This window comes from Solanum lycopersicum, chromosome 7 (assembly GCF_036512215.1).
Source record: "Solanum lycopersicum chromosome 7, SLM_r2.1".
Classification (NCBI taxonomy): Eukaryota; Viridiplantae; Streptophyta; class Magnoliopsida; order Solanales; family Solanaceae; genus Solanum; species Solanum lycopersicum.
This window is the reverse complement of record NC_090806.1, coordinates 68,202,001-68,217,815: the sequence shown is the minus strand read 5'-3', so window position 1 is coordinate 68,217,815 and position 15,815 is coordinate 68,202,001. Positions and strand designations below refer to the sequence as shown.

The 15,815-nt window shown below is 32.1% G+C and overlaps 2 protein-coding genes across 3 annotated transcripts; one reads left to right on the top strand and one right to left on the bottom strand.

Annotated features, from left to right (window-relative positions):
* Positions 1-4,291: 4,291 nt before the first annotated feature.
* LOC101251796 (MLO-like protein 11) lies at positions 4,292-12,479 on the top strand. 2 transcript variants are annotated; one of them, XM_004244169.5, is made up of 15 exons: positions 4,292-5,248; positions 5,971-6,028; positions 6,166-6,392; positions 6,609-6,725; positions 7,339-7,399; positions 8,419-8,513; positions 8,724-8,798; positions 9,328-9,413; positions 9,920-9,969; positions 10,128-10,168; positions 10,426-10,596; positions 10,699-10,734; positions 10,907-10,974; positions 11,084-11,144; positions 11,646-12,479. In XM_004244169.5, exons 1-15 carry the CDS (start codon positions 5,120-5,122, stop codon positions 12,060-12,062), a joined length of 1,692 nt encoding a protein of 563 aa, XP_004244217.1. In that variant the 5' UTR covers positions 4,292-5,119; the 3' UTR covers positions 12,063-12,479. The 2 variants fall into 2 exon arrangements, with proteins under 2 accessions (XP_004244217.1, XP_025887927.1); XM_026032142.2 differs by lacking the exon at positions 4,292-5,248 and adding an exon at positions 5,763-5,877.
* A 13-nt stretch (positions 12,480-12,492) lies between these two features.
* LOC101252100 (uncharacterized) lies at positions 12,493-14,930 on the bottom strand. The gene is made up of 3 exons (XM_004244170.5): positions 14,790-14,930; positions 13,567-13,657; positions 12,493-12,731 (listed from the first exon to the last, which is right to left on the bottom strand). The coding sequence occupies exons 2-3, from the start codon at positions 13,646-13,648 to the stop codon at positions 12,625-12,627; spliced, it is 189 nt and encodes a 62-aa protein (XP_004244218.1). The 5' UTR covers positions 13,649-13,657; positions 14,790-14,930; the 3' UTR covers positions 12,493-12,624.
* Positions 14,931-15,815: the final 885 nt, after the last annotated feature.

Genomic DNA, 15,815 nt, shown 5'->3' with positions numbered 1-15,815 from the left:
ACGTAGGGAGTAGAGACTTAATTATTATTTAATATATTTAATTGTGCCTAACATGCAGCTGTCCCTACGATTTATTATAGGTAACATCCTCAATAAGTTGAATAGTTTGTTTGCTTAATTATTTTGTGAATTTTGTTAGCAAATAGTGACACCCATTATCCTCATGTGCCATGTTCTAGACATTGATATTTGCCTCCAATCATTTAAAAATTATAATCGATCTCCCAGACTCATGATGACGTAATTATTTTTTACTTAGTTACAATAATATTTATTATAATTTTATAAATGGAGTTTGAAAAGATACGTTATATGCAGAACTTATCTCTATCTTTAAAGGTTTAGAAATAGTTTTCGATAGACCCTTGACTAAAAAATAAGCATCTTTTAGTTAGTTTTACTTATTCATTTTAATAAATTAAGAAGATTTTATTGAATTTCTTTTCTATGCTGTCTTTTAGTATTGAATAACTACGTAAAATAATGTTTGATCAAATTTAGAGTTCAAAGCATTAATTTTTATAAAATATATTTTTTATTAAAGCCTTGATAAAAAGTTATTAGATTAACATGTGTCAAGTAATATACGACTGAGAAAATATTTACTGATTTTTTCTTGTCCCTACTATTTTTGAATTATTGAGTTATTAGAGGCTTTATGCATCAAAAGAAGCACTTGACTTTGTTTTTCATAAAAAGAGGTTTGAGTCTGTCATTTGTGTCTTTTTTTATCTTATATATACTTTATGAATGTTTACACGCAATTAAAAATAAGGAAAATAAAAAAATATAGCTTGAACTATCGTAAATAATATATAGATATTTTTTATTATATTTTTGAGACATAGCTATTATTGTTATTAAAAAATTAGAATATATATACCCTTCAAAAGTCAGGAAAATGGACAAATATAGCTCAAACTATCGTAAATGGTATACAGATACCTTCCATCATATTTTTGAGACATAGCTATCATTATCATTCAAAAACTAGAGCATATATACCCTTTATACTAATAGACATACGTGTATCATAATCTTATTCACCGATTCGACATCGGATCAAATAATAAGATTGCGTCACGTGTTCCTATTTAATCTTCCGTTAGAGTGAAGGGCATATACACTCTAGTTTTTGGACGGTAAGACATCAATATTTCGAAAGTATGACGAAGGATATCTGCACACCATTTACGATAATTTGAGAATATATTTAACCTTTTTTTCTTGAAAGTAACTGTGTTTCACGCACAAAATAATAATACGATATGATATTTACAAATTCATAATTTAAAATGTATGAGTTATAATAATTATGTTTATGTAAATATTTTTTTTATCGTTCTTTAGCTTATGTCTTATGCTCTTTGTTGTCATAGAAGCTTTGACAGTGAGTAGCACTTACTCCATCCACCTATTTTTACATATTCGATATATTAAAACTAGTCATTTAATTTTACTTTTTTATTAAAAAAATTAAAAAATAAATTTATTATTTTTCGTGTATATTATCTTGCTATTAAATATTACAGGAAATCATTTTTCCATAATTAAATGACTTATAATTAATATAGATAATATAATTTTAAAATGTATTAAATCGATTTAAGATTGGAGTAACGTTCATACTTCATCGTGGATGGACTTTATTATATATATATATATTTTTTTTTATCTAAGTCAATCTAATATAAACATACCAATATATATATTTGACATTTCTATATAATTTTTTTTTTGAAAAAATTATAAATACCAGGGTTAAAATCGATCCTTCTTAGGTATTAATTTGTCAAAAAATTTTATTATAAAAATATATAAAAAATATAAAATAATATTAGCGTATAATATGCAATTTAATTTATTTCCTGATTCAATCAATTAAATACATTATTCATTTAAGCACGATAATTAAAAGTATGAAAATCTTTTTATTTTCTCTTCTTGTATAAATATATATTGGTGATCTGTATCATGATTAATTAATCAATAATAATAATCATTAACTCCCCTTATCACCAAGTTGGAGTAACTAATTATCAAATGGACCTTATCATTAAATTTGTAGCTAATTAGCTTAGCTAAGATCCACAGATCAACAACTTCCTTGATACACTCATCATGTTTTTTTTATATTATTTTTTCGACGTAAAATTAGAATTTTCATTAGGAGAGTCATCTGAAATATGAAAAAGTTAATATAATTGAAAAAGTTGAAACTCATTATCTATTAATACTATATATACATAATAAATAAATTTAACTTTATATATACAATATAATTTTTTATCGTATTTTGATTTCAATTGTGATAATTTTCGTACACAATATTATTATAGTAATAAAATATTATTAGAAGGTAGTATGCTAGATATTTAGTTGTTATTGTTTTGTGTATCCACGTTCTTGCATACATCATCTACCTAGTGAATCCCATTTCTTATTTTTCTTACACAATAAAAAAAACTATTTACATAATCAAACTACTTAAATAATTATTAAAGTAATTCTTTCTAATTTTTACGTTAATTAATATCTTAGAATAAATATTAGTACTTAGCATACTATGACATGATTAAATTGTTTAATAATGTCGAAATCATCATATTTTGTTTGTATTTAATTAACTTAAGCAATTACTTATGAGGTAAAAGTTAACCAGGGAAATTATATATTTTACCAACCATCTAATAACGTGAGATATATTATTGGTCCATTAATTAAATTTTAAATACTAAATATGTTAGAACTAATGAAAAGATATGTACTCAGTAAATTATTGTTGACTTGATAAGTAAAAGACTATCTAAAATCTATTCCTTTTGTCTCAATTTATATGACATATTTTATATTTTGAGAGTCAAATAGTATAAGATTGATCGGAAATTCGCGCATGAAATTGTTAATTTTTTAAAATAATATTTATATATTTGTAAACTACGTAACAAGACTATGAGTCACAATAGTTGATAACTCAAAATGTTTATAAGAATTATGAAAACTTTACGATAAAAAATAAATGTATTTGACTCTTAAAATCCAAAAAATGACATATAAAATGAGACGGAATTAATACCATTGACAGATTTTTTCATTAGTTTTTTTTTTTACTCGTAAGCTCAAACGTCATGCTCCTCACATTCAACAATTAGTAACTAGCTAGGTTGATCAATTTATTTAGTTTGTGTTCACTAAAGGTGAAGTGTTTTTTCTTAGAAGTGACATTATTCTCTTATAATTTAAACTCGAAATATATAAATAAAAAAAAATATTTAACGCGTCATTATAATTGAATTGATTAAACACGTGATTGAAATTCAAAATTTAGTTATGTAGATCATCAAGAGTAGACTTTCGTTACTGAAAAAGAGTTAATTAAGTTTTTTATTTTATTTGATTAGATGATCACATTCAATTTTTAATATCATAATAAAATAAAAATTAAATAATCATGTACAAAATTTATATATTCTAAAAAAACACGAGGTGCTAAAATAGTACATCAAAATTTTGTGAAACCAAAAATTCAATAAGTTCGAGAAGGAAGCATGGAAAAAAATGTTTGTTCAAAATAGTTAATGAGACAAAAATATTTATTTCAAAGTGCTTGATTATCGCCTTAATTTACTTTGAGGAATTGACGTAACAATTGAGCCATTTTTTTAAATAAAAAATAAATTATTTAAGGTTAGTACAGTGTGATAACTTTTTTACACATAAGAAATATTCACAAGAAAGTATATTTTTTTCCCGTAATCAATCAGCTACGTATTAAAAAAAATATTTCAATCAAAATAAAATAATTAAACTTTCAAAATCTTAATTACATTAGTCGATTTTTTTATTATACACAAAATGACATCAAAGGTGTGATTAATATGGAGAAAAAAAATACATATATTCGAGTTACTAATCAAAAACCATTTAATTTTTTTTTTTCTAAAAATACAACTTAAATAAGATAATTTCGTAAAAAATATTATTTTTATATATTTGTTAGTAAATTGTAGTATATTTCACACCCCTATTCATAGAGTTTTTGGAGATAGGGTGCGCTAGGGATTCATCGAAGACTTTGAATAATAATACTACTAGTATACTCTTCTCAATTTATATATATATATATATATATATCTGATATCGTATTAAAATTTAATTAAATTTGAATTTGTGTGAAAAATCTTACAAAGAGAACAAATCACTCAGGTGATTTCATGTATGTGGAAAATAATATTTGAAATATATGAAGAAATATTTATCAGTTTGCTACGATACTAATTGACGTGGTATATATATATATATTTTTTTACCTGAACTGGTGGAGGTCTATCTGTCAGTATTCAGTACGAAGTAGCAAAGAAATTAGAGTAGAGAAACTACAAGGAAGCTAATTAATCCTGCTTGCACCAGCTCATTTTCAGACATCAATGCCCAAAGAAGCTCCCACACTGTTTTTTTTCTTCAATTTTTTGCACTATTATTTAGTTAACCACACCATTTTTTGTCTTTTTATTTGGTTCTTTTCTGTAGTGAGTAGTGTTTCTTTCGTTAATTAACATTTTCCTAAAAGACACACACTTTACTCAGACAAAATCAGCTATTTTAAGCTCAAAACCCCCCTAAAGATTGGACCTTTTTACTATTAGTGAGAAAAGAGTAGTTGTTTTTAGTTTCAAGAATCATTTTGTTACCTCAAATTATTATTTGGGTCTTAGGTCTAGATATCAAATCAAATCTGTAGTAGTTGCACTGGCAAATCAAGAATTGTGGGTCTAATAAGCTTTTTTTTTTGTTTGTTTGCTGGTTTGAGTTCAAATCAGAGTCAATACATCTTTTTGGAAGTTTGAGTCTTTGTTGGAATAGCTAAAAAGAAACATACCCAAGTGGCAGATTTCACTATTTTAGAATGTGAAAGATTATACAAAAGACTCACAGTAGAGGGACAATGATATTTGATTTATTGTACTATGGGAAATGCAAGAAAGGTTGGGTTTTTATGTTGCTAGTAGAACTTATCAGTCAAGTGAACTGATAGAAAGTTTTGATTTTTGTCTGTAATTAGTAGAGTTTGATTTGATTTGAAGTTCTGGTAGATTAGTTAGAAAGACATTTGGCTAAAATGTCTGGAGAAGATACACAAGAACTTCGTTCCTTGGCCTTGACACCAACATGGTCTGTTGCTTCTGTATTGACTATATTTGTTGCTGTTTCACTGCTTGTGGAACGATCCATTCACAGGTTATCTAATGTAAGCAAGGTTTTCTTTTGCACTGTTTGGCTTGTGTAGTTTTGTTGGTTTTATTGGAAGAATTGACTCGAGCATGTATCGGAAATAGCCTCTCTACCTTTGAGGCAGGGGTAAGGTTTGCGTACGCTTTGCCCTCCCTGGACACCACTTGGTGGGATTACATCGTTATGTTGTTGTTGGTTTTATTGGGAGAGTGTTATAGGAGTCCGGTACCAAGGAGTTCATTGTCTACTGTACATACAAAAGAATCAATGTTGGAATATATAGTGTAATTTTCCGGGCAAAGGAGTTCATGACTAACTTTTGTTCATGTTTCAATCTGTGTTATTCTGGACTTTTGTAGATATTCATGTTGTATGTTCTCAGAAATATAGGGTTTTGATCCCCTTGTGGCACCCTGGGAATTCTCTCTGACATTATAGGAACTATGAAGGATATAAATATTCATCATTTCTTTTTCATATACAAACTTCCTGTTTATTACTCAAGCAGCTTAAGAATTGGATATGGTTTGAGTTACTTGTCCTAGATTTTACAGTTTTGGATAGTTGCTTATATTAACAAGCTCCCTCGGATAGAAGCGAACATCCAACCTCTTCGAGTCTTCGTGTCTCGAGGCCTCTGATTTCGTATGAGATTGTATTTGATTGATTATGTTTCTTGTAGAACCATCAATTATGGAACTTCGAAAACTAACAGTTTTTATTATTTTATCATGTCAGTGGTTGAGGAAAACCAATAGAAAGCCATTGTTAGCTGCTGTGGAGAAAATGAAAGAAGGTATTATATGTTTATGGACATTTGAACTTAGAGCATACATACGAAAAGAAAAAAACTATTTGAAATTTGGATTACCCTCCTTTCAACCCCAAATATTACTTTTCCTGTCATAACCGTTTTCGACATTTGGTGTACAGAGTTGATGCTTCTTGGATTCATTTCTCTCCTTCTCACAGCAACTTCCAGCATCATATCTAATATTTGCATACCTTCAAAGTTTTACAATAATGCATTTGCTCCATGTACAAAGTCTGAAGTTGATGAAGAAATGGAGAATAAAGATTTGAAGGAGCGTAAACTTTTGATGGCTTTTGGTCTTCATAGGAGAGTATTAAATTCCTTCAAACAAAATACGTGTGGAGAGGTAAATTCGATTTAATATGTGACATATGAATCCATTATTCCAATAACTTGTATCAATTCTACTCTTGTTGCTACAAGATGTACCTGCAATTGATTATCCTGCAAAAATGAAATAACTACTTTTTTTAGTTTATTTCCTCTGAGATTCTTAGGTTCTCTCTCTTTCTAAAGTTGTTTCTGAATTAGTGTCAATAATCTGAATCAAACATTTTGTCAGAACCATGAACCTTTTGTATCATATGAAGGCCTTGAGCAGCTGCATCGCTTCATTTTCGTCATGGCCATTACTCATATATCTTATAGTTGCTTGACAATGCTGCTGGCGATTGTTAAGGTAAAGTTCTCTTTTACTTGAACTTGATAAACTGATGCACATTGTTTTGGTGAACTTTACAAGTCCACTTATTTTCGAGTATATGTTAATCTATTGTCCATGGAGTGGCAAGTTTGATTGGATGGAAGTAAACTGTGATGTATTAATCTGACTTGCAAAGTTTACTGTCATATGTGGTGGTAATGCTATACATCCTCATTCAATGGCCCTATTACTTGTTACCTTGTGGACAACAGATTTGGAGTGAATTTGCTTTCTGTGTGAGCTTCGTGATATGCTTAATTTATAGACTGCTGGAGAGGCATAGTGTGTGATAACCGGAGGCATCTGATTTGTTGCTCATGTTCTGATAAAAGTATTTTGATGCCTATAGTGTTGCGGGAATTCATCTCTCTGTCAACAAGATTTTTTGCTTTTACTTCAGCATTTAAGCATATCCTCTCTAGTAGGGGCATTTGCCACTTCCTTGCAGAAGTTGCCATGCCTGTCCTACGAAATGACCACGTCTGGTCTTTATCCTCATTATCACCACTTCTCTCTTCTTCTTTACTTCTGTAAACTCTATTCACATGTTCTGCATTGCTAGCTGCCTGATAAGTGAAAATCTGGACAGGTCCACAGTTGGAGGGTGTGGGAAGATCAAGCTCAGAATGACAGGCATGATGTACTAACTGGTAAGTTATACTTGCATGTGATTTATCAAAAAGTAATCTTGTTCTCTAGCTTCTACCGTTTGTTGTTCTCTTGTAATCATTGTGGATAAAGTCTGCTGGTTTTAATTTCTTATTCTAACAAGAGATGTAAATTTGAATTTATTCAGAACAAGAAAACATAAGGTCTTAATATTATTTATCTAAAAGAAAATTATAAGGGCCTTTATAATTAAATGGAAAGTTGGTTGTGTCAAGAAGCGTGCATGTATTATGATGGAGATGGAGCAAATAATCAGTTGTATGACTCTTTGTACATGAAGTATAAGTGGACTCTAATTACCGAAATCTCCAGAGACTTGAGAATGTACATGCATCGGATGATTCCTGAAGTTGAGAGTTCGGAGACAAACTGATGGATTTTCTTCAACTTGTGTCAAGGGGATTCAATATTTCATATTCAACCAGAAAATCTCATTTTTACGCTTTTTGAATTGAACGACTTACTGATGAACGGGGATTCAATTGTACCCCCTTGGCTCTCCATAGTTCTTCCCTTGTGCACCACAAAGATTAATTCATTCTTTTCTCGTCATGTGTGGAGATGACAATGTTTGTGCTAATCTTTACATCAGTATCATGTTACTTTGTTTTCCAATATTATTATTATCCCATTGTGGTCTTTCCTGGAGCAAACATGTATTTGGCACTTATTTCTATTTCTAGACATCTATTGCTTCGTATTTATTGATTAATGCATTTAGAAATTCTCTACCTTGGTGTCTATCAGGTAGCTATCTTCAGCTGTTATGTTTGCTTTTCTCCTTTATTTTGGGTGGGGGGGAGATGCATGAACCGGGGTAATATATATTTCATTCCTGCTTGGTATTCGTTGAAGAGATCAGCCATTTGTCCTCTAGAAATGTCTCAAAACCTCAATCAGTGCCCCTTTGAAATGCGAAATGTGGAGAAATCCATCACGTTGTTTACTTTGATAGAACTTTGAAAAAACCTACAAGAAACTGAACTCGTTTCTATGGCAGAAATTTCTAGAGCCAAGACATTCCGAAGGCAGTCAACTTTTGTCAGAGTTCACACATCAAGTCCACTTGCCAGAAACCATTTCCTTGTTTGGGTGGTTAGTTCTTATATTGTTCTTACTAGATACTGATTTCCCTAGCCCTCACATAATTTATTCATCCAAAGTAAATAAAGTATTTGCTTTTTAATAGTTATGCTTTTAGATGAGATGGTTCCCATAATTACTCGTATCGACTTGCACTTTATTTTCCCTTTCACAATTGGTTTGAGTATAATGTGTGTATATTTCTATCATCAAATTTTGCAGACCTGTTTCTTCCGGCAGTTTGGCCGCACAGTTGTTCGTGCTGATTACCTTACTCTGCGCAAGGGTTTTATCATGGTATGGATCCAATCATGGACCACTTCCCTTCAATTCGCTTCTTGCATTTTGAAAGAACTAATCTCTTGCAAAACATTAAGGAAAATATTTGAATGCTTTTGAAGGCAGTACTGTGGAGTATCTTAGAAGTTAAAAAGTAGTTAGGATGTGAAATTTGTTAGTTTAGTTTTAAGGAAATTACTACGTCACAAAAAGACATCATCTGATTAGAAGCAGCTCATATCACAGTTTGACAAACAACAATCTTGAAATATACAATCATGATAAAAGTACAACTGATGCACATTATGAAGAATGGAACACTGTCTTTCAAAACTAGACATGAAACTAAGCCTGTGTTAGTTTATCGAAAAGATTAGGACGCTATGTTGCAAGCCCGGTTCATTTTGAACTCTAGTTTAGGGATCATTTTAAGTTATATTCATGTTTGCATCACTGATTTTCTTTTCCATCACAAGAGTGTCTATATATGATACAGATTTCTGTTATAGATTACTAGTTACGACCTTTCTCCTCTTATTCGTGGCAGAATCACAACCTTACATCAAACTATGATTTTCACAGCTATATGATTCGCTCGATGGAAGAAGAATTCCAAAGAATAGTTGGTGTAAGGTAAGAATAAAAGTACTCCTTCCCCATTTTCATCCTCTTCTTTGAGTAGGCAGAGAGTTAAAAGTTGTTTAAAGAGAATTAGGCCAAATGTGGAGAGAAATTCATTTGATTTAGTTCTAAGATTTGATGAAGAAGTGAATCTCATCTAATTGTTGTGTTAGCATTAAGCCCAAGTAATGTTTTCTCCAGTTCATTTGGTCCTTAATCTTTGCAAAAATTTTGAGGTAGTACATTGAATCGGTTAGTAAGCTCCTGATGGAATGAGTAATGAATTTAGGAATTTTTGTTTCTAGTTGTTTCTCCATTTACGGTGGCTCATGTATCATCTTTTGTTCAGTGCACCCTGTCCATATAAATGATCATTGGATAGCACAATAGTCGTGGAGAACACTAGAGTAGATCAATTTTACTTTGAAGTCTGTTACTACAACAGTTCTTACTTGCTTTCCATCATTTATTTCTTGATTGAACCTTCCTCTCATAACTTTTGTGTTGTATCTTTGCAGTGGCCCTTTGTGGGGATTTGTGGTGGGATTTATGCTGTTTAACGTAAAAGGTAATTCAGCCTTCATTGTTTGAGATGAGCAACATAAGCCACTTTTGTTTTTTATCATTAGATAAGTTTGCATATTTCCGCTCCCCGACATTTGTGTTCTGGTGAAAATAAACTCCATCCACAAGCTTATGCATGACCAATTGAACTTTAACATGCAGGATCGAATCTGTATTTCTGGATAGCGTTAATCCCTATCATTGTAAGTGCTTCCATTGCAATTATGTTTTGAAACTCTTCATAAATGCATGAACATATACTCTTACGTATATAAAGCGATGCCTATTTCCCTTTCTCTTTATTCCTTACCGTGTTGTGTTAGACTTGACTGTGACCCTGCATGAGTCATCTTTCTTAATATTTACCTCTTCCCTTGCATTCTGAATAATCTTATATATTATATGAACTTATGGATGTGATAGAAGATATAATTAGTCGTTTACTTGTGCTTCCGTGCAGCTAGTACTACTCGTGGGTACAAAACTGCAGCATGTGATCGCAACCTTGGCATTGGAGAGTGCTGGAATTACTGGCTCATTCTCAAGGGTCAAGCTAAAACCACGAGACGAACTTTTTTGGTTCAAAAAACCAGAATTACTTTTGTCCTTGATTCATTTTGTCCTTTTCCAGGTTTGTTTGTACAATCATACTTCATTTTTCATTTGTTTCGTCTATCTATTAACTTTCTTTAATGTCTATATACACTAACTTGTTTTTGCATAACTCTTGCAGAATGCATTTGAGCTAGCTTCATTTTTTTGGTTCTGGGTATTCACTGCTCCCTTTCTCGTAGCTTAAATTTTTTTTTCCTACCAAACATTTAATACCTAGTCAAAGCATATCCTTTTAACTGCATTAAACATTTGCAATCTCTAGTATTCGACATTGGCACATTCCCTGAAATATCTGAGTTTTTGATGACGTTACGTCTTTATTCCAGTGGCAATTTGGGTATAACTCATGCTTCATAAAGAACCACACACTTGTGTATCTACGACTCATTATGGGGTATGTGTAATTACAAACTGTATTTGTATGTATTGCTTAAGGTTTCAGATTTACCAACACATATTTATTAACCACAACGGTCTAAACCTATGCTGTTGTTCGTCACCAGGTTTGCTGGACAATTCCTTTGCAGTTATAGCACCTTGCCACTCTATGCCCTGGTTACACAGGTATTATGTCACGACGGATATAGCTAAATTGAGAAGTCAGAATAGTATGATCCTCTTGTTAACGTTCGACTTTGTACACCATTACCTCTCTGGCCTTCTACAATATTCTCATAGCCACCTTAAGGTTATGGATGACATGTCTCAAATTTTCTAGTTCCGTCTCCCTTTCTTTTTCCGCTTCTTGCTCATGACAAGGAAATACTAATAGATGGGAGACAGTAGAGACTGGAGTAGGTGAGGTAAATGAGCACGATGGCGTACGGGAAAGGGAAGACGCTCTACTCTTAAATGTGGTTTACTTTAAAACGTCAACGATATGTCCAGAGACTATAATATCTTCTTGATCATCGTTGAAATGTTAAACTTTACGAACTACTTCAACTGTGCTAGTAACTCTGCATGTTGCACTTCCACAGTAAACTCGTGAATCGGACTATTAGATGAGATTGTAGATATTTCCAAGAACAAAGCTTTGAACATATTATACTTGCCTCTTTGCAGATGGGTACAAACTATAAGGCTGCACTGATTCCACAGAGAATAAGAGAAACGATCCACGGATGGGGAAAGGCAGCAAGAAGAAAAAGGAGGATGCGTATGTTCCCAGACGATTCAACTGTCCACACTGATACAAGCACCGTAATGTCACTCGAGGAATATGATAATGACCAGTTGGTTGATAGCCCTCGAACAGTGCATGGTGCAGGTACAGAAATTGAGTTGCAGCCACCACCAACTGTCACGGAGGATCATCATCATTCAGTAACAATTAACGACACTTCAAGTCGTATTGGTACTCCTCTCCTTCGTCCCTGTGCTTCTATTTCTTCCGCAACTTCTCCAACTCTTCCACCTGAAGTAATATCAAGATCATCTTCAATGCCTGCTAGAGGACATTTGAATTTGGATAAACAATAACCATTATAGTGAAATAACAGAACAACACGAAGTGAAGTTGGTGTTGATACTTCTGCAGGTTTGTTTTAACGTTGCATATAACATATATACTTGAAGATGTTTGACATGTAAAATTCAAAGAAATATGCAGGTAGGAAAGAAATAGTTTCTGTAGTTACGTTGCAAAAATATTTGTCCAAAAAACGCTATGGATTGAAAAATCTATAATAACTGTTTCTCTATGTATAATCAGTTACACACATGAGCTATCTAGGTAAGATAGGGCATCTTAAAGAAAGCTTGTATGTTTTCCTCGTCAAATAGTTAAAGAGTTTAACTAGTATACATCGACAGTTTGATGGATTATACACCATCAATGTACTTTAATATGTCGCAATAGATAACTTGTCTTGCTTTTCAGATTAGTAATTACAGAAATGAGCATGTCTAGTTCAGCAATGTCTTTTCATTTACGAATATCACAAGTACTTAATACATCAAAATAGTTTCCAGAGTACTGTCAAACGATAAGAAAAAGACCTCTAATGGAAACGTATAAGCATTATCACAAATCCCATAATATTCAACTTTTCTCACTGGCATCTATACTTGATCCTGCATCAGCCAGTGCTTCAGCCATCATTTTTGCTCTATTCTGAGTTTGTCTTTCCACAGCAACCATATAGAAACCTAACAAGCAAGATACAGATTTTGAACAGCATCAAGTATTCAAACAGAAAAGCTAAAAATAATTAAAGCACTCAGCAGAGATTTGTCCCAGTAACACATAAACCTTTCAAAAATCTTGGTGTATCATTAAACTATACATAAATTTTCATTTGTCAAAGAGAGTCATTGTGCATACTGAGAATGGAAGTAGATCATCTCAGAAATCCATACCATAGCACCCCTCAAAGCATTCTGGAACTAAAAGAACCTAAAAGTTGGCAGGTGAATCAAATTCTACAGTATCAAAGTAATAATATTATCAAACTTTGGTGACCTCTATAAAAGGTGAAGAGTTGATCCATTCGCCTAGCGGGTTATTGGTTCAGTGGTTATCCTACTTTTCAGTTAATCAATTGTAGTTCACACAAAGATAGTTGAGAATCAGTTATTCCAAATGTAAGAAAAATTTAAAACAAAGCTATAACATTGAACGAGTTCTCACCTAACCTGGAAGATCTCTATGTTTTAACTGGTAGAGATGTAGAGTTTCTCTACCTAGTAACTTTTTTGAAGCTCATTGGGTTTTTCCTATAAGCTCTTTCCCTATAGAGCAAACACCTTCAGAATTTAACAAACACTTAGTTGATAAACACCACAACATGCAATATCTTTTGGATGAATACGGTAAGCATTTGGCAGTCACTGGGTACTTCTAGCTTTGTGGTGGAGATTTCATATGCATAGTACCTAATTCGTTAATAGTTGACTTTCAGCCAGTCCAGTACATGCTAAAAATAACCATTGCTCGTTAGAGAGAAAAATCTCAAGAGGAAGTCAGAGAAGATCGATGGTATACCAATTGCACTTCCAATTGCACAGACCCATAAAAGCCTCCCTGACCATTTGTCAGCAACGATTCCTCTATTCCCAAATCCCATCAGCTAAGACTGGAGCAAAAAGAACATGTATTAGAATGTGAATTTCTCACCATGAACTGATAAGTAAAGCTAACTTTAGCAAGGAAAACACATATTAGAATGTGAATTTCTCACCATGAACTGATAAGTAAAGTTCACTTTAGCAAGGAAAACACATATTAGAATGTGAATTTTTCACCAGCTCTAATTTATTTCATACTGTTCAATGTACCTGATGTACAACGAGACCTATCATTTTCGTATTTTCAAGTCTAGGAAATCCCTGGGATACATGTTTTCAATATTTTCTTGCTGTCTAAATTTGTTTTCTTTCCTCACTTTCTGCTCTAAAAGAGCAAACTGAAAAAAACTAATTACATTTTACCATATGGTCACACCATTTTGCAGAAAATAGCTTTGTAAAAGTACAGAATGCTCAACAAGGAAGAATCAGACGAGAGCAACCAACATAATTAAATGAAATCCAAACACTCATGTGTGAGAGAATGACACTGTCAAATTGTTCTTCAAGGGACCAACAGATCAGCAAAATCAATGAATGCTATTGAAAATGATTTCATCTACAGAACCTATTAATCAAAATTCAGGCATTCTGACATTCAGGCACTCAAGTTCTAGTTAAAGATGTCCATGAAATTCCATCACTAATACTTTGCCTGCTGAATTGAGGTAGTAAAGCAAACTAAATAATCCACCAATTCGATGATCACTGTGTTCACAACATCGTAACAACAACATACCCAGTGAAATCCCACGAGTAAAATCTGATATAATCTGATATATCACTTAAGAACTAGTTTCCCACCGTAAAAGCTAAACATCTCAAGCTATTTCTGTTTCAATTCCTTCTCTAATTCTTCATGCCAGTTCTTACACTTTTTCATTTAGATCATAAAATCAGATCATTTTGCCAAAACATTAGGAATATAGTAACCACTTCATCTGTTTCACCTGAAGTGAAAATATAACTATAATTTTCATCGATAAGAGGCGGTGCTGTATTACACAAGGAACTACTACAAAAGAAATCAGAAATAAACTATTATACTTCAGAAAGAATTGATGCGTTAATGCATATTTTTAAGTTTCTGCGAGATTATTGATAAGAAAAGGAACAGGAGAAGGAAGAACAGAGAATCACCAGTAGAAATAAGCTGCCGCCGGTTGCCTGATATTCTACGCTTGGTTTTCGCCGGGATCGAGAGAGACAGAGATAGAGAAACCGGGTGGTAAGTGGCAAACGGGTAAGGGCTAAGAATTTGGGCTTGGGCTTGGCTTGGGCTTATGGGTAAATTCATTGGGCTCAAAAAAAGTTTTTTGAAAAAAAAACAAAAATTAATAGCGAGATAAACTCATTAATTTATGTTGGGCAACTTTCACATATATCAAACAAAAAATTCATATTTGTATGCTATAGCAAACTTTGCATAATTGCGCTCCATAGCAAACATAAAAACTGTATAATTCGCTATACATATATAAGTGTATAATTCGCTGGCCTAAATTGTATAATTCGCTGGCCTATTTCGCTGCAATTGTATAATTAGCTTTGCATACAGTTGAATCGAATTAAAATGTATGTATATTGCATAATTATAAGTGTATAGCAAGAAGATATATGTTTTTCTCGCTTTATACAAAAACAGAAACACAATATATACACTTCTGTTGTATAAAGCTAGAAAAAATTGTATTTCACTGCAATTGTATAATTCACAATTGTATAATTCTTTGGACTTTTCTCTGCAATATTTGAAGTAAAATGTTTGTAAATTATATAATTAAGTGTTTAACACAAAGATATACATTTTTGCATGTGTATATACAATTTTCTCTCGCTTTATACAAAACAGAAAAAGAAATTATACACTTCTGTGTATAAAGCGAAAGAGGCGAGAATGGGAGAGTGGCGAGCGAGACTTCTGGGAGAGAGAGGCCTGGCAAATTTTTGCCAACGTTTGCTATGGAGTACAATTAAATCAAACCCTAGCTATTCCATTTAATTTAGGTTATTAGTTTGCTATTATATACAATTTTCCCATTTATCCTGGTGATATAAATAGGGAAAATTTCATATATAGCAAACATAATTTATTAAATAACATTATATGGGTGTAGTTTACTTAATTATATTTTATGGGTATAGTTTAGTTTGTTATGTATCTTT